Source organism: Uloborus diversus, chromosome 9 (assembly GCF_026930045.1).
Source record: "Uloborus diversus isolate 005 chromosome 9, Udiv.v.3.1, whole genome shotgun sequence".
Lineage (NCBI taxonomy): Eukaryota > Metazoa > Arthropoda > Arachnida > Araneae > Uloboridae > Uloborus > Uloborus diversus.
Genome location: NC_072739.1, coordinates 21,944,109 through 21,964,229, shown reverse-complemented (window position 1 = coordinate 21,964,229; position 20,121 = coordinate 21,944,109). Strand labels below are relative to the sequence as shown.

The window sequence follows — 20,121 nt, the reverse complement described above, 5'->3', positions numbered from 1 at the left end:
GTTAAAAAATATGAAAACATTTCATTAAAAGCCTCACCAAATATTTGCTACAAAACTCAAACTAATTTGAAACCTTTACTGCAGTTGAATAATTCAAATGTACATAATTTTAAAGCTAAATCATGAAAAATATCTACTTCACACTTTATGTAAAGCTCTTTATTTTAGAATTTTAATGCTCTCTAATTAATCTTTTTATGAATAAAATAATACCAGAAGTATTTCTCAATGCAATTTAGTCATTGTATTTGAACCTGTATCATCAATACTAAGCATTTATTTAAATACCTTCCTTCTTGAGTTAATTTTTTGGAACAAGTTTTTAAAGTGGAAGGACAGTGATGTCATTACATATCTCGCTCAAAAGCAGAAACAAAACTAACATATAATAAATCATCATGCCATTCAAAAATCCTTAGCGTATTAACAATGTAATTTTGCAGATATTTCCCTGAAACTACATCATTTTTTTAAAAAAATGAAAAGTGATTATTGAGCTAAGGTAAAGAAGCTTTCAACCGGACATTTTAAGTGGAAAACATAACTACAAAAAGTTCCCATACACCTCCTCTGGAATACACAGAACATTTTCTGAGGTTGAAAACAAAAATAAAACATATTTCACCGAGGCCTTCCTGAGAATAAGACTAGCTTCTCTTTTTTTTTTTTTGAAAGCAACCTAAAGCCATGTCAATACAGTCCTTAAAAACTGCTATGAAATCCTCATACAAAAATCATTACAAAAGTCTATATTAACAAACCATGCTTATTTCACTACAACACCACTCACAACGCAAAGCCAGAGCCCTAATCTCGCTTCGCTAAGTCCGATCCACTTCAACCGGTGAGAATCAGTGCCTCAGTTCACTTGCCAACAAACACGGAAAGATTTCAGTCGCCAAAGTGATTGAATGTTGCAAAAGCAGGGAAAGGATAGTAAAATTTGGACAAAAAAACTGTGTTTCATTTTAAATTATGCTTCGTTAAAAAGTTAGTAAGCAGTTTAGCTAACTGTGCAATTTGGGTTCATAGAACACAAAAGTAATAGTATACAAACAAAAATGCAATCATAGTAATGCAAAAGGAATATTTAATAAAATTTCTCAACTGTGCTTTTTAAAGAACCCATAGAGAAAATATGGTTGCAGAGGAAAAAATAATACTTAGAAACACAGAGAAATATAAATAATATTGATTTTACATCCGGCTATGTATGGTTTGAAATTCCATCACCATAAGGATCTGATTGATAAAATGCAACTTTTGGAGTCGACGAAACCTCAGCTGTTCTGAGTGAATATAGATAGCTGTTTTTGTTTCCAACAACCCCAATTTTGGTTCACTCATTCCAATTATCTTCAATGCAGGTCCATCAATGAATTAGTTCACTTGGCAACAAAAATGGTAATTTCTGTTCGCTAGGAAGGTCTGTGAAAGAAATGTCGATCAGCGAAAGTTCACCAGTCGAAATCTCTTTCACAAACCATCCAAGTGAGCAAAGACTGCCATCTTTGTTACTAAGTGAACTAAGGCGCTGATTCACACGCAGTGACCTGAATCTGACAGACTGAAGCAATATTAGAGCCGCAACAAAATAACTGAGGCGGCGATTCATGCAGGTTGAAGCGAATCGGACCGAGCGACAGGAGATCGGAACCCAGGTTCTCGATACGAAAAAGCAACAAGAAAAATTTCACACACTTTTCTCCGACACTCCGCCCGACTACTCGCTGAACATTTGGCATAGCTGCTGGTACTGCGTCTTCATGGGGCTGACGGCGTTGTAGGTGTACAGTGCCGGCGCCTGGGCCTGCGAAGTGCCAGACGGGAAGGACACCAGAGGAACTGCGGCGGCAGGGAGAATCGACGACGAGGTCCCCACAGTGGCGGGCTGCATGTGAGCAGGCAAGGGGTGGCTGCTCGACCCCGAATAAGGGATAGAGGTCGCGATGGCGGCGCGGCTGGCATGGTGGTGTGCCGGCGGTGGCACCGGCAGTTGGGTCGAGGCAAAGGTGGCGGGGTTGGAATGTTCCCCAGCGGCGAGGATGTACTTCTGCGACTGGCTGGAGATGTAGGTCGGTTGGGAGAGGCTCGAAGAAGCATGTACTGAAGACCTGCAGTAGTTACTGGAAGTGAAAAAAGGTAATTAAAATACCATCTAAATGAAAATAGAAACATTTAACCGTCAACTTTCAGCACTAAATATTGAGACCTTAACACAAAACGATATAAATGATTTAGAAAGATTAAAACGTAAAAAAATGGCAAAGATATATGCTGCCATGTGCAGGTAAAGGGCAGTAACTGCAAATTTTTCTTTCTTTTTTTTTTGCGTTTTTTTTCATCTATTGTACGTTATCTTTATTGTACAAGCTCAATTATTTGGTTTTCGCTGAAAAAAAAAGCGCGAAAAAGACGTTTAATTCCAGCATTTTCCTATTTAGTATTGAATTCAAAACGTGTTTCTTCAAATATCTCGAAAACTCATTTCTGCAGATACTGCGGTTTACCTGCACACAGCAGTATGGAACAGTCCCAGTGATTAATGACTTATGGAGATAAGAACAAATAAGAAGAAAGAAAAAAAAGATTTAAAAAAAAGATAAAACGAACTTTATGAAGCCATAACGGTTTTCTTGGCCCGGCCAGTGGCAATGCATTTATATAGGAAGTTAATGTGCAATAGACAGAGAAAAAGACCAAAGAGAAGACAGCTGGCAGATGTTCTCATAAATCTGCACATCATGAAAATTACCAATTGAAAAAAAAAAGACCAAAAATAGTGTTGTCTGAATGATAACTGTAAAGCAAATTACACATCCTAAGTTGTAATTTTGCAAGATTTTGTACAAATATTTAACAGTTAACTGACACACAAAGAATTCTAATCAGGCAACTATCCTGGTACACTGACTGATGAAAAAGCGTTAACATTTAAATCATGCTTTCAATGTTTTTCACTTTCCGTATGACCCACAACATATCTGACTCTGATCTGAATGCACTTGAGAGTAGTTTCTAATAATGTGCAGTGCAGCATGATTTTTATTATTCTTATTAATGTTTTTTGCACCCATGATTATTACAAGTGAACAATTACAATAGTGTTTCCCCCCCCCCCCCATGCATGATTTCTCCTGGAAAGATTTAAGGGAAAAAATTGCAAGAACCAAACTTTTATCACTTAAGTGAAAAATGGTAAACATTTTAAAATTCCCTTCTCCCATTGAAAAATTTCCTACTACAAATTTCAACTACATAGGATGCCACAGATCCCGCAGTGTTTGTTCTCCAGCCTTTTGGGAATGGAGAACAAAGCTACATTTTGCTAATATTCTCATTTAAAACTTTGAACTAGATAAAAACCAGGCCTTTTTACATGGAAATGGGAAAGGAACAATTTTGTAGATTGAAAAGAAAAAAAAAAGGAAGAGAGCCATTGCTTAATACAAGATTCTTAGCTCTAGAGATACCAAGGCTATTAAAAGGAGTTTGCAAAAGTCAAAAAGTACAAACTTTTTTCTCTCTGACAGCAATTTTTAATACTTAAGAATGTTCATAAAAATTAAAAATAGTAGTAATTAATTATTTAAAAATCCCTTAAACTCAATTTAAAACTCACATTTTTACTGTTTATGTTTATTTTATTTGGTATTTTTCATTTAGTAAATACAAAACATTGGCAAAAAAACAGGCAACTTTTTTGACCCAATCTATATACAACTGGATAGGAATTTCAGTGTGTATTTAGTGCATAACTACATCATCTGCAGACATAATTTCATAATAAACTAAGAAAAGATACATGCAAAACAGTTAAAGCAATAGAAAACCAGACATCAAATGTCTCAAAAGTAGTCTGAAAACTGCCTGCACATCATATAAGTAAAACAAGAAAATAAATAAAACATAAGGATGTTGATTGAAATAAAAATAACTTGATTGAATTAATACTTGTACAATTAAAATTGTGTTAACACTACTAACCTGTACATGTCAGCTTGACTAGTAGTTAAATAGAGTGACTGACTGATATGCGGTCCCGGAGTGGTATGTAGAGACGTGGCCAATTGAGAATGACGTGCCAGTTCGTCATTGGAAGGCAGCTGCTCACAATTGCCAATTATAATGCTTGATTTCTGTAAAAAGGTAATAAATGATGAGAGCAGAGTTAAATTGTATCAAATAATATTTTCATGTTAGGAGTTTCTGATTGAAAAAAAAACTCAGCGACAGACTGTTAATTGCACATAAAGTTCAAACTTGTTACTGCATTTATATATATTTTTTTACATTAATCTATATTAGTGCATAAATTTCTTTAAATAAATATTTCAGGCAGATGAATTGTTATGTATGTGTGCAATTTCCTTATACAAATCTACATTATAGTTGCATTATCATCCATTTGTTTAGTAGAGGTAGTTTGATACCATGAAATTTACATGGGGGGGGGGGGGTGTTGAAATTTAAAGTAGTTTCAAAGCCTTACAATTTATTGTTTAAAACTATAAAATTGATCTGATCTATACAAACAAATTTTTGTATTGTTTCAAAATTGGTGTAAATTTTCAAGTCTGTAAAAAAATTGCACCAATTGAAGTTTGTCTGAAGTTTGCACGATCATTAGAACAAATGGGAATGAAATGGAATAGAAGGAATCTGCTTAATTTATCTAACACCATCAAAAAAAAAAAAAAAAAACATGTAAGTTAACAACCACATGCTGGTAAAGTTCTAGAATAGGGATCCTGAACGGTAGCCACTGGCTACCAGGCTCACAAAAAATGGATTGGCAACCTAAATGTATGTTGCCAAGGTTTAGTTGACTGAATGTCTCAGAATTGGAAGTCTGCTGTCGTAACATGACATACAGTATGATTTTGAATTAATAAAGAAACATATTGTTGCCACTTTCGGCGACTAAGACTTGATTTTTTGGTAGCTATTTTCAATGAAATGGTCACCTGTTGGCGACTGGCGACCATTAATCTAGAGCTTTACATGATAGTAGTATGAATCATTTAAAGGCAAGTTTTTGAAGTTACAAGATATATTACAAATGAATTGCAAAAATGCAATAAGAAATATCTTTTATTTAATCAACTTATAGATTTAATTTCTAATATTTTATGCAAAAGCAAATTATTGCCTACATACTTTGATACATATACAACCCTAAACCGGAGCAAATTCTAAACATATGCACATTACAATAATTAATAACTGTCAGAAATAAGTGGTCATTAGTTGTATTGCAACCTAAAACTTTGATTTGGTGCCTAGATTTCCAACCGTAGATGTCAAATTTGATGTCTATAGTTTTGAATCACATTGAAGCTTTTCTTTCCTGACTCATTGTGATTAAGACCCATGATTCACCGAAGGGCAAATTTGTAAAGGTAACTTTCCCAAATGCAATCAATTTTGACCTCAAACAATCTTTTTTTTTCTGCATATTTTACAAAATGCTATTGGCAGCGTGTGGCATATAGTATATATTGATAGTGTGCTTAAAAAACATTTGAATACATATATTCAATTCATTAAAAATTGCACCTACTTGGTTTGTTTTGATGCCTAAAAATTTATACTAGGCACCATCATGACACCAAGATTTAAATTCTTATTTTTAACACTGATTAATAGTGAAAAAAAATCATTAAACAAATGTGTGTTTTTGAACTTAATTACATTTTCAGAAAAAAAAATCTGAAAATTTTAATTTTAGAGTAAAAATTATTTTGCACTGCAGGGGTACCCCTCCCCCCAAGTTCAATGGCGCAAATCCCCCCCCCCATTTTTTTCTCAACTCTTTCCCATTTTATTTTTTATTTACTTTTTTTAATATTTTTATTTGTTTGTTTATTTATTGTTAATTATTATTATTATTATTATTATTTTATTAGAAAAGTTCTCTGCTATGCCAATGACATATACTCACAGACTAAATAACTAATTGAAATGAAATTTAAACAGAATAAAATAAAATAAATAATTTAAATTAAAAATAAATCAAAATAAATTTTAATAAATAAATTTAAAAATCCCCCCCCCTTCATTTTGATGGTGCAACTTGCGCCATAATCCCCCCCCCCCCCCTGTGGACACCTCTGTTGCATTGATTCAAAATATTCTTAATACAACACTGAAGCTTGTTAAAAATACTTGGAAAAATTCTTAAAATAAAACATCATCAAAATGACCATGCACAAACCTGTTCTCTCCCACAATAAGGACTCTTCAACGACCGATCGGAGCTTTTAGTGTAAGTCCCCGTATAGCGGCTGGAGAGCACCGATGGAACGGTGGACGTGAGTGCCACAGGTGTAGCCTGGTGTTGAGTCGTAGGCAAACAATGGAGGTTCTGGAGGAAAGCTGTACTCTGCTCATCATCGGTGATGATCTCTTGCTTTGTCTGAACTACAGTGCCAACATTCAGTTGACACTGGTTATAGATGTTGGCTTGAGATAATATCCTCTTCTTCTGGCAAACATTCACTCGTGAGCTGTAAACAAAAACAAATATTAATATTGAAAGTGTGGACAACAGCAATATTTGTATTAAAATTTAGGGAAACTATAAACAACATCAAGAATGATATTAAAATCGAGGGAAACTATAAACAGCAATATTAGTAGAAAATACAGTGGAAAATAAAGGAAATACTTTCTAGTAATCCAAGACAAAATTCGAAATCAATACATAAAAATCTTTAAAGCTATACAACTTTGACAGTTTCATCAAATAAGAAATGGCTTATGTATAGGAGAAAACAAACATTTTTCGCTTTTGTTTAACATTTTTAGCTTCAAAATGTATATAAACAGAGAAAAGTTGTAAAGTGTCTTGAAGAAATTCATATGAGATCTTAGTGAAAATTCACAACAAAAATCTTATTTAGTTCCTAAAAGTCAAAAAATATATTAAAAAATCTGTATGTGAGTACAATTGCCCCTCCCCCCTTAAAATACTGATTGTTCTGATAAATAAGTGTACACATCACTGCTAAGTTTTGGATTTTTATTGTTTAGATGTTCAGCTACTATTAGAAATTTCATGCTTTATTATTACACATATTTTTTACTTAAAATGTTACGAAAGGAGGTAAATTATTTTCCAAAAGTGTTGGCAACCTTAATTTGCATTAGTTTTTTCTCATTCGTTCTTTCCTTCTTGCAACGAGATCACGTCAGCAGAATATGCAAATTGCCGGTAGCATTTAAGCTCCCGGCACTTTGCCTCATTCTCTTCCCTTTCAATTTCAACCCAAGTCAGACTTGGTTGTTTTCTTTCGGCAGCTTAGTTGAGTCTGTCCGTTTTGCCGATAGCTTCGGCTTACTGCTCTTTGACATGAATATCATAGATCAATATGTTTAACGTTTCATACTTTGACTTAGAATGTTAGCTTCAGAAGTCATTTAAAGTATAATGAGCTACTTAATATTGTAAAGAACGTATTCTCAGTATTTCGTTTAACATGTCATTGTATATATTATAGCCATAATAAACAAGTTACTTTTTAAATTTGGCTCTTCATGATGTTACACAAGATATATATGTTTTTTCAAGAAGTATCATATGTCCTGGTTAAGCTTCCACTTAAAGTTAATAAGCTGAGCACTTTCAAAAGCTCACAGTTTAACATAAAATTTATAATAAGTTTCCAAAAGGCTATCAAAGTGATTTTTCATATATCCACAAGTGTAAAATGAATGTGATGCATTAAACCACATCATGAAACATTAAAAACTTACATAGAAATTTTTTAAAAAAAAGAGCAATGCTATTTTAGTTTTATATAAAAATACTATTGAATATGCATGGTCTTGCAAGCTGAATGTCAGCAAATAAACATTGTACAAAATAAAATTTTATTGGATAAAAATGATAAATATGAGGAGGAAAAAAACCTCCAGTTTTCAGCTCATGTCAAACATTTTTTTTTCCTATTTCAATTAACTAATTTGCTATCCATATTTCAATCATAGACAAATAAAAATTTGAAAATAGAAAACAACTCAATTTCGTTTGTACTAAGTAATAACACTTAAAACAAGTCAAAAAAAAAAAAAATAAATAAATAAATAAATAAATATAATTTTAAAAAATCTTACTTTAAAATCTCTTTTTGAGGTTCAGGTTTAATGACTTTCGTTCCACAAATCATCTGATTCTTGATAGGACTATGCTGATCGTCAGAATCAGAATCAAAGACTGTTACGCAGCTCACTCTTTGATGGGCTTTAAAATTGACAGCTGCATGTCCAACAGATGCTCCAAGCTTCAAGGCAAGATTTCCTGTAAAATACCAAGTTTAAATAAGAGAAGATGAAGAATAACTAAACACCCATGAAAAAGTATTTCATATTTTAAATTAAATTTTCTTCAAAAAATTCTAAACAATAACGCAGCATTTAATTTGATTAAATTTTATACATATTTTATAATATTATATATCACTATAGACTAGTTTATAAATACAGTGAAATCTGTGCAAGTTGACCACTTGCGGTGCACTACTTTAGTGGTCAACTTAAGCAGGTGGTGAACTTACAGAGGTTGAATTATATGATAAGGTCTAATTCTGTGCCTGAAAATAGCGGTCAACTTACAAGGGTGGTCAACTTTACAGGTTTTACTGTATATATTACTTTACGAACATAGTAATAAAAAATACTAGTTTTCCAGATTTAGACAATTGAATTTTCCAATGATATATTTTTTTTTAATTTCAGGAAAAATAAAACAAACCTTGGTTATCAGGCGTGAGAGGTAAAACACTGGCACAAGTAGTTGCAATGACTGAATTAGTCATGTGTTGTCCAGAAATCGATTTGATAACTTTCTTTTCTGATGAAATTTTCCCTTTGCTGAAAACCAAATCAAATAAAATAAGTATAATTTTAACAAGATATACTTACAGAGAGAGCAATTAAAATGTAACAGAAAATTAGAGCAATAGAAATATTTATTTTTTTCTTTTCTTTGATTCATTTTTATTTGACAAAATAATTTATTTTTAAAATATTGTTTTAAGTATGTGCCATTAGGAAAAGAGCATTGCCAGCTGTCTCAGTGACATGAGTGGTAATTTGCAAATCTGGTTAATCCTCATTTAACTGCCGACTTTAAGTTACTTGTTTATGACAAATGCCTTTCTATGTCTAAAGTCCACTCAATAAGTCAATAGCTGTTCTTGAAGAATGGTATTTTTTAAAATCATTTAAATTTTTTTTGTTGTTTTCCATGAGGAATATGTGGAATTTAGAGCATTATAACCATCAGACTAGAGGTCAAAATAAGATTATACGATTCGTCAAAAACTTAGTTATTAAAATATCACCTAAATATATCCTTTTCAAACTTAAAACTGAAAACAATCTACCCTGTTTACTATGAAGAAAGGTTTTTGCTAAGTGAACTTTTATTACAAATATATGCCACGCATTGCTGGACGTTTTTGTATGCAATCAATGAAGAGGTAACAACTAACCAGTTGATTAAAAATAATGACATTAGGGAAATGAGTTAAACATAATAAAGAAGAAAATAAGTTAAATATAATAAAGAATAAAGAAAAATAATTGTTTTTTTACTTTTTTTATTTGAATTATTTTGATAAGTCATTTTTTTCTTATTATTATTATCTTTAAAGTAAAGACTTTTGTAAAATAACTAAAAGGAAAAAATATTTTGAAATTTAAACATACATCACAATAGGGTCCAATTCTTCATCAGAGTCAGAACTAAGTGTGATTACACTAATAGCAGGGCTAGGTGTATCACATATAACAATGGTTGGCTTTGATATTTCTCTGTCAACAGCCACTGACGATTGCCGATGACTTGAGCTGAAATGAAAATTAATAAATAAATGAAATTGAAAAAGAAAAACATGTTGCTACAGACTTTCTATGGTGAATAACTTGAAATTGATCAACAATGCTATTGTTTACCTTAATTTAAGTAATACAAAAGATGAAATACAGTGAAGCACCGTTTAAACGTTTTTGAAGGAACTGTATGAAAAAAGCACACAAACGAAAAAACATATAATAGGTATAGGTTAATGTGTATTAGACTTTGCAGGGACCAACTTGAAAAACGTATAATTGATAAAAACGTATAAAAGAGAAACGTATGAATGGTGCTTCACTGTATATTGTTTTGTCTGATTCCTATTTTCAAGTGCTTTGATACTATTCAATTCAAACTGAAGCATAATTCGTTAACTAACATAATACCACAGGTAAAGCTCAGTTGAAAATTTTCAACAACATAAAAAGTTTCAATAAGAAAGGGAAATGGACTTTGCATTTTTAAGAATGATGTATGTATCTAAGTACATGATCATATCAAACTGCTATGCCGAATTTTTTTTTTTTTTTTTTTTTTTTTTAAGTAATACAAGCAATACAATAAAAGTAGCTTAAGATTCTTTTTCTTGAAGCATATGTGTCTAATATATTAAACTGAGGATTATTTTACCCAATTATAAATCCATCGTTAGAAAGTGAGAAGCAGTTTTTCGTTTTCAATATGAAGTACTTTTCAACTTTTATCTCACTATGTCTCATTCCATATCAAACTTTTTTGAAAAGACAGAAAATTTTGACCCCAGTAACTGGTTTAATCTTTAAATTAAACTGAAAGGATATTACTGTTTGACAGTTTCAAATTTAAATATCAGAAGAATCAGAGGCAAATCAGGAATTTTTTAAAAGACCAAAACAAATAACAAACAAGTAGGTGTGTAAGAGGTAGCAAATAAGGATTTTAAAAGCAAAAAATGTTAAATTTAAAAAAAATCTATCCCCCCCCCCCCCAAAAAAGGTAAGAAAATAATTCAATTCAGCATTTTTTTTTTTTTTTTTTTTTTTTTTTTTGAATAAAGAGACTAATAGTGTACTTTGATTTGAATGCATACATAAATCGATTGCATCAAAATCAATACACACAAAAAATAAATAATTAAACAAACAAATAGTAAGACAGCATGGGAAATTGAGGAAGTCAATCAAATGAAAAGCTTGCTTGAGGGGATATATCTAGGCAAATCCATCAAAAGTGATAGAAGTGAAAGTATAATTTTGAAATTAAAACAGATTTAAGCATACCTAGCTTTGAATACAGGCTTGGAATTGTGAGACATCCAATGGACCGTTTGGTTGGGTAAAGTCTTCGACTGATGGGTGGCCGAGAATAAATGGCTCAGACCGTCTCCATTTGCATGTTCCCACTTGGGAGAGGTACTCTCTTTTAACCTCTTTCTTGCTGGGGACAGATGATGACTCACTTCCCTTTCCTTGCTTGGCCTAGAAAAAATAAATGCTCCATAGAATACAAAATAAAGCAACAATTTTAAATTGGTAGGTCCTTTCGGAAAAGATAACAGTTCCAAAAATATTTAAAGTTTATTACTTAATGTTCAATTTCACAGCTGAATCACAGATAAAAAATTAACAAAATGTGAATTGTTCTCAAAAAGCATTATACTGCATTCCAAAGCTTTCGGAATAACTTTACTGGTAGCAGCACAATGCAAAGGATAGTACTTTGGATGGGTGTATACATATGCCTGGGGCAGTTAACGTATCGCCTGAGCAAAGCGTATATACACCCGTGGCAGTTAACACTAGAATTACGACGATCTTTTTATACCTAGAAATACGGTGGGGGTCAGGTTGACCCCCGAGAAGAAATCCGCATAGTTTCCTACATAATGTTCTATATTTGTAAAAATTAGTTAAAAATAAACATATTTTAAATAGATGCAGTTTTTTAAAAAGAATACTGAGATTTTCTGGGTATATAATAAAATTTTTTAAAAAGTTTAAAATACCCTTAAAAAAACCAGCGCTGTTTCAGTTGCATTACAGAAGCTAGCGGCTAATGTTTCCTTTTATGTACAAAAACATTTTAAATGCTTTAGGTTATTAAAATGATATGTTCTAAGAGACCTTTTTGAGTTTCTGCTCTGTTTCAGCATCCGTAAATGTACTTGCAGTTCCTTTTTTCTCAAAAGGATCAAAATGACACCTGCCTGACTTTTAGCTGCAACCCTTTTGCTTAGGTTTAAAATATTTACAATTTTCTTTAAAACTTTTTTAATTTACACAGCATGATGATATAGGAGGAGTCAAGGAAGGATTAAGCTTTTTATGAAAATACGGAGTAGTTAGCAAAAAAAGTTTATTTAGGGTCAAAATGACCCCACCTAATTCTAGTATTAAAGTGTTTATAACAATTGACTGCAGAATAGTCTACAAGAAAAATTAAAAACTGCAGAGCAATGATTGGTTACATCAATCCATTTATTTTCAACACTTCAAAAAGTTTACAGGCAGAAAGAAATCATTTCATTAATATTCAAGAACGCTTTCTTTCCCAAAAGAAAATAAGTCTAAAGTTATACCGTGTTTTCTGAACCCGTTTCGAAGGTAACTGCACACTGGCCACGCTGCTCTTGTTGAGTCGATGGGACGACACGTTCTGCTGGATGTGACGATGCTGTTGGCTGGAGGTAGGTGCGGGACAATGGGCAGACTCTGCCGTCATAATTGTCCAGGGTTGAGTGAGGTTTGGAGCAGCGAGAGTTGCTGCCTGTTGAGGGAGCAGAGAGTTCAACTGAGTATTGTCTCTCAGATGGTCGTATACAGCAGTTTCTCGAACCTCCTGTGAAAAAATTGAATTTAAAATAAAGACCCCTTCCATATCAGACACATATATTCGCAACTCCAGAGCTCGAATACGCTACCTTGCAGTGATTAACAATACTAAAGAAAAAGGTAAAACATTCCATTCCACGTGTTTTCTTTGGGGTAAATTACAGGCTCCAAACAGTTTGTGATGTAATGTAATTTCAGAAGAATAGAAAAGAAAGCTTTCCACAAACCTGATGAAAAATTACTGTCATTCACTAATCGACAAAGCAAGTTAAAAATTATTTGTTCGTTTTACCTTTTTCATCCGCCATTAGTCAGTGGCTGCAGCGCTCCTTATAGTTTATTGGAGTTGCGAATAGGGGAAATTGAATCATTTATATATTTAGAGTAAACCCTCTGGGAGTGACCACCCGCTATTAAAAGAACACCTCCCCAAAACACCAAAGTTTTCAGAATGGATTTTTTTTCCTTTTCATTCTTTTCAAAAGCGTCAGACTAAACTATTCCCGGAATACATGATCAATTTCCATCATATTTCCCCCTCAAAAGGATTTTTTTAAAAATCTTTTACAGTTCTAAATGTTAGCTACTAATTCAACTAATACAATGATAATGGGTTTTTAAATAGTTTTAAGCATGTTTCCTTTTTCTAAAATTAAATCTGAAGTGTTCATCACTATATATATATATTTTTTTTTTCTTTTTAATTTTTTAGCTTTAGGTTTCTTAAAAATCATATAGGAAGTTCCATTTTGCTCCCCGTTTTTAATAAGTAATGAGACAGTTAAAACTTTTTCAATCTTTCACTTTTTTATAATTTTTTATAGATACTAAAAACTCCTTTCTTACAGAGAGCTATTCTTTCTTTTTTAAATTAATTTCCACTAATTTATCTACAAGAACCCTACAGTTAAGTAATTTTCAAACTTACAACTGGTATAACAGCAGATTGTTCTGGCAATAAAGCAGCCCGTTCTAATACCAAAGGCCTTCCCCAAGATTCTGCCTCAGGGATAACTGGTTGCTGGAATGTTCTTTGTGTTGGAAGCTGTTGCCAAGATGGTACAAACATCTGACGATTGCTTGGCCAACCTGGCTGTACGGCATTCTATTAAGACAGGCAAAAATCAAACCCTCAATTGTGAATAAGAAAAGTATCTCACACTATATTTTAAAAAGTTCAAACTTGTTTTTAAAACTATTACACATATAAAAACCAATGATTAACTTCTCATTTAAGATTTTGTTTATTTACTTAATTTTTTTTTACTTAACTACGTAATTTTTGTTAATTTGTTAGGCACAAAACACAAGTGTGTGTAGCCTAAAACAATTTTACAAGCAAAGAATTAGATCTTTAAAGTACCCTCTTCTATGTGTACACTTGTATGCACATGCTTTATTGAGAACATGACCTTTTTTTTTTAAATTTAACACTACATTTCAGGTAAATACTAAAAACCAAATATTTGCAAAAAGTTCACGCAAAGTTAAGAAACTATACTAAACTTGTAAAATCCTAAAATTGAGATTTTTTTTTTCTTTTTTTGTTTTTCCTTCTTTAAAAAAAAAAAAAATGTAGACAAATTTTTAAATATTCTTTTTTTCACCCCATTACCTCTGAATTATTTGAAATCAAATTTTCTAAAATGTTCCTGTGTTAAAACATACTATAAAAGTAGCACTGAGAAATCAAGTCAATAACAGAATCATTATGAAATTTACACAAAAACCAAAGTTATAAGTAACTTTAAAGTATACTTACAGTTAATAACATTGGACGACCATTTTGTTCAACAACTGACACAGGTACATACTGGTGAGTTCCCACCTTGAAATAAAAAGCACAAAAATTATTTAGGTTTTAAAATAACATCATTTATACCAACACATTAAAAAAAAGAGAAGACAAAAATTAAAAATTTTTTAAGAGTTAAAGAACTATTACATAACCATAGAATTGGCCAAGAATTAAATTTTGAACCAAAACAAAGAAGGCAAGGATTTTCTTTTAGATATACAGCTTATATTAAGCAAATTGATATTTTAAGCTCATTAATGGTTAATCACTTAGATAAATAGATATTTATACTTTTAGAAACTGCAATTTTTTGCATTTGAAAATGTAAATATGCAATTGCTCAATCGAGCAAATAAAAATATTATGAAAAATTTGTCTCAATCAGTTTCAATGGTAGTTTTTTTACTTCTTCAGAAGACACTTAATGACTTAGGGTTGTTTTATTATTATTATTACCTGAGTTAATAAGGACTGTTGAATTTGTAAGGCTGGTGGCTGGGCTGCCTGTGCTGCGACTACAGGAACTATATGCTTGGCTGGGGAATTCAAACCTAAGAGAGATGACAAAAATTAATGCATAAGCAATGCTTGAACATGCATAATGCATGCTCTAACGACTAGTAACAAAATCAGTTGAAGCAAAGTTTCATTTGTATTTTACTTCAAAAAAGCAAATTCAATAATTAGTTTAATACAACAAGAAGTTCTGTCTAAAACTAGATGAGCCTATTTTCCCGTATACCCATACTACTTTCTAGTACCTGATCAATATTCTCAAAAATAGCTAAAATTGTAAATTTTTACAAACATATTTTTAAAATACTTTAACCTGATTTCTAGGAATAAAATATTCCTCACTCATATAAAAAAATTAGATGCGTAAAAAAAAATAGCAGCAACTTTTAAACAAAGCAGCTAATACACTTTTTTCCATTAAAAAAATCTTTAGCAGTTTTCAAGACGAAAAAATAATAATTAAAATTAATAAGCTCATTAAAATAAATACATCATATAAAAAAAATCGTTTCTTTTTCCCCTGTTGCCAAAAACAATTTTTTAAATAAATTAATGCATTTACCAAAATAAATAAAAACAATAAAATGTCAACTTAAAGAAATAATTTTCATTGTCAAAAAAAAAATCATCTGCGCATATCTTCATGTAGAAACATAAATGACTTCGAGTTTATTTGACGAAAACTGAATACCTAAATTAAAACTAACTAGCGTAAAAATAAAAACAAGTCAGATCAACAATAATTATTTCACAGTAAAAACCATAGCTGCGGAGTCGGAGTCTGAGTCAATCTCATTTTGGGGTAAAAAAGTCGGTGTCGAATATCTAAGAATCGGAGTCAGCCATTTGTCCTCCGTGTATAAATTTTGACAAAGCTACGAAGTCAGAATCGAAGTCGGGGAGTTGGAGTCCGATTAATTGTCAGGCACAGGAGTCGGAGTCAAGTGCCCCTAAATTCTCGGAGTCGAAGTCTGGAGTTTGGCATCAAGAGTCCAACAATATTTGTTTGAAGTAAATCCGCCTTCAAGTACGGAATCTACATTGACTTTCAGTTTCCCTGTAGGCACTAATGTTAAAGGATTTGAACTGTTCAAAATTGAATGGAAAATTGTTCAAATCAAAAAAATATTTTATATACAAGTTTTTCGTCAAAAGCTTTTTCCTACAAAGTTTGTTTGAAGCAAATTCGCCTCACAGTTCGGAATTGCCTTGAATTTCCCCGTAGGTTCTAATGTTGTTTTTTTTAACTGTTCAAAATTGAACAAAAAATAGTTCAAATCAAAAAGTGAAATATGGGAATGAGGTGTCCTCACCGAGATCTTTCAAACAAAAAAAAGTTTACATGAAATACACCGCCAACTCAGTCATTTCCAGCCGAGGACTGCAGTTTCGTGCTTATTAGCACTCATCCCGGCATAGGAAAGAGACTGAGCTGAAGATGCTAATGGGCGGTAATTTACTGAAAAAAAAGTTTGTTCGAATCGGACTAGTCATTAAAAAGTTATTAGGGGGGGACAGACAGATCGACAGACATTTTTCCCCATCACAATACCCTACTTTCCAATTTTTAATTTTTCAATATTTATTTAATTATTTTATTTATTTATAACTTTTTTTTGTTTCTCGCGATATTTTTAAGATGCATTAAGCCTTATTTCATGCTTTTTTCTTCTTTTTCTGACTTTTACTGGGAAAGTAGGCTAAAAATAAACACCACACCAAGCATTCATCCAAAACTATTAGCAAACATATTACTCACTCTGATATGGAGGACAAAGAATGGAAGATACACAGAGGGAAGGTGCCACATGCTGGAAGGGGTCAGCAGCACGGGCTTGAGATGCAGTTGCAGCATACAAATTGTTATTTACAGTGGGAGCAGCACTAACTCTTGTGGAAGTCTGATGCTGAGACAAGTTGATTCGCTGGAAGATGAGAAATTGCAAAATTAAAAACTATGTTCATGCAGGTTATTTGCATACTATTTTGATTATGAAAGAAACCAGCACATTAAGATGAAATATTTAGTCTATATTTCTCTACAATTCCACAGAACATTACTTAGAATTTTTTAACCTATAAGACTTCACTAACAGTGTAACTATAAACTATGGGTCAAATAATTATAAAAATAGCAGTAAACTATCGATAACTCCAAGTCCCAACGCAGGGGCGTAGCTAAGGGGGGGGTTTTGGGGACAAACCCCCCCCCCCGAAAAGTTAGTCTCAAAAAAAAAAAAAAAAAAGAAGAGAGAAGAGAAAGGAAAAAATTCCAAGCGATTACATATATATATATATATATATATATATATAAAAGAAGTAACCCCCCCCCCCGAAAGTCGGGTCTAGCTACGCCACTGTCCCAACGGACTGGCCTAACACCTTTATTTCATTTAAGGGTAATTTCTTTGCAGCCTCCTCAAGAGTTTAGGAACTAATGAAAACTTAGAAATAAAGAAATATTAGAGTCATAAAGCTTCGAGTTATCCCAAGTTGATTGTAGTAGCAGTTACCATTTTCATCTACCTGCTTTCAAATATAATTCGAAAATTCCTTTGGAGAAATTGTGCATGTGAATTTAAAAAAAAAAAAAAGAAACAATTCATTATCATCACTCAGTTCCATTAAACTAATCATTGGAAGAAGAAAATGTCCCCTCATTAAAAGTAGATTACATAAACCCTGATTAGGAAATTGCAGTACTAAATTGAGTCGATAAAGTCAGGTTTTGTTATCATTTTATCACAAATTTGAGAGCTTGAGATACTTTTATGAGCAAATTTGGAAAATTAATAAACATAACAAAATGTTTAGAGTAAATTAAGAGAAGTTGAACACATAAAATGATGTAACTTATTATTTTATATTTGTGCTTAACTAAGAAACCAATAGGAAATAATTGAGTTGAAACAGAAAAATCTTTAAATGAGATATTTTTGGCATTAAAATAAAATATAAAAATTCTTCCCATCTCAACACAAACTTCGAAAGTATTACATTTAGAAAGTAAGGAAACATGTCTGGTAAATAAATAATGTATCATTAGTAACTTTTCATTATTCAAATAAGAAATGTGGAGAACATATAAGGCAGTGAGAAGCAACGGGATGTAAATGACAAAATCAAAAATTTGGAGATAACCTGTACAAATGGTAGGTGAACCCCTCCTCTGTCTTGGGGTCAGAGATAGTGCTAGTAGCTCTAGTAAGTGCTGCTGTACAGCATGATGCAGAAAAATGTTTTAATGAAAACCTACCCAAGGGCTGAGTTGTGAACGCAATTTACTCGAAACTTTAAACAGTCCAATTACATCCCTTTGCTTCTCACTGCCTTATATGAGAAGTTACTCGTCAGTGCTGAAAATTTATGTTCTTAATGACTATTCACGGTTAAAAATTGATTACAAGCAATTATACACAAGCAGATGATCAATAAATAGAAATCGGAAGAATTAAATTTAGGAAGCTGTAAAAAAATTTAATCAAAATTGAAGAACTTTGAATTATTCTGAGAAAATTTAAGAAAACTTCATCATCTTTCCTAAGTTGTTTATCTACAAAGAAAAACCTACATAAGTATTTGGTAGAATTTTAAATAAAACCTCACACTCAAATGCTGCAAAACACTTTTCTATCTGTTTCGCAAAAAAAAAAAGTATTTTTGTTATTAATTGCTACTGATGATTATGATTATCCTGTCACACTTGAAAAATGGCTTCAAAATTTTAAATTAAAGTCTCTGAAAATATTACCTGGTTTTGCAAGTTCAGTTGGTTGTTGAACGTGAGAGCCACATTGCCAGATGACGTAAAGCCAGTTACTATTGGAATTTGGTTGCTGTTGTGGTCGAAATTATGTCTGTTCCTTCGACACACTTCCATCATCGTCACTGAAGACTTCACACTATTTTAATGAAAGTAAAACGCAAAAAATTACATAAATACTCTGAATAAACATTGAAATAGTTCGTAAATAATTCAAACTACCATAGTTGAACCAATAGCTTCCATAGTTGATAAAAGAACATGATGCATGAATAAAATATGATCTCATTCAAGCTTTTAACCACACATGAAAAAATTGTCCGAATAATAAAATTCTTAATTAATTATGGAAACACATGCTATGTATGAGTGTGTAGCACACATGCAATTACACAAGCACTTAGAACTTAGGAATGATATGATAAGATCTGATTCAGAAAGTTGCTCTCTTTCTCTTTCAAAGTTAGAGGAAAAGAAATAAACGTTTAAAGTGCAAAATTAGTGGTCAACATCAGCGACAGGATGACTAAATAATAATTTAAAATTTTTCCACCTAACTAAAGAGGCAGCCTACTTGAGCTAACTTATTAAAAATATATTACTCATGATGTTGTTGACCATAACTCTTAACAAATTCTTTATCGTTTTGCACTTAAGATTTTTAAAAAAAAATGATTATTTCAAAAAATGGCTACTAATAAAATTACCACTGCCGGACGATGGAAGCTAAATAATTTCTCCAGTTCTGCCTTTTATTACATCAGAATACAAAATGATTAACTAGCAACTAACACTAAACCTAAACACAATTGAAAACAACAAAAAATCAAACAGTTGCAATGACAGTTTCACATTAACAGACATTTGAAAATTGCATACATGCAAATAATGTACCAGGTAATTAAAAAAATAATGCAATTTTTTGCTTACTTATTGCAGTGTCCATAGTCTAACAAATGACTGAGAGCCACAAAACTATGACTCAGAGCCTCCACAGGCGAGATACGACGCTCTTGATCCAGTGTCAACATGCGCTTCAGCAGATCTATAAACTCGCGTCTGTCAGCCTTCTCAGCTGCAAGTTCACCTCCTTCTAAATCATTTGGCACATTTACCTGAAACAATTCAACAAGATATTTTTCAAATCCTGAGGTGAAACACAAAAATATTCTTAATTTCTCAACAAAATTTAATATTTTTACAAAATTTGGTTCATATAATCATTTAGGATAAGATATCAGAAAAAATAAAACAATAAATTGAACTCTGAAACGAAGAATGATTAATATCTGATGCAAATAATAAATGTAAGCAATTATTATCTGAGGAGGAAATCCCCAGTTATGAATAAAAATTAATACATGCCACAACT

General features: G+C 31.9%; 1 protein-coding gene across 1 annotated transcript in view; it reads right to left on the bottom strand.

Moving 5' to 3' along the window:
* Positions 1–202: 202 nt before the first annotated feature.
* LOC129230032 (homeodomain-interacting protein kinase 2-like) overlaps positions 203–20,121 on the bottom strand; it is a 166,797-nt gene continuing 146,878 nt past the window's right edge. Inside the window, 15 exon segments of the mRNA XM_054864415.1 lie at positions 203–2,126; positions 3,988–4,139; positions 6,218–6,509; positions 8,119–8,302; positions 8,756–8,874; positions 9,715–9,855; positions 11,122–11,319; positions 12,420–12,679; positions 13,601–13,777; positions 14,435–14,500; positions 14,927–15,021; positions 16,746–16,911; positions 17,513–17,515; positions 18,738–18,888; positions 19,680–19,864. Of these exon segments, the coding sequence (XP_054720390.1) occupies positions 1,724–2,126; positions 3,988–4,139; positions 6,218–6,509; positions 8,119–8,302; positions 8,756–8,874; positions 9,715–9,855; positions 11,122–11,319; positions 12,420–12,679; positions 13,601–13,777; positions 14,435–14,500; positions 14,927–15,021; positions 16,746–16,911; positions 17,513–17,515; positions 18,738–18,888; positions 19,680–19,864 (2,592 nt within the window). The 3' untranslated portion in view covers positions 203–1,723.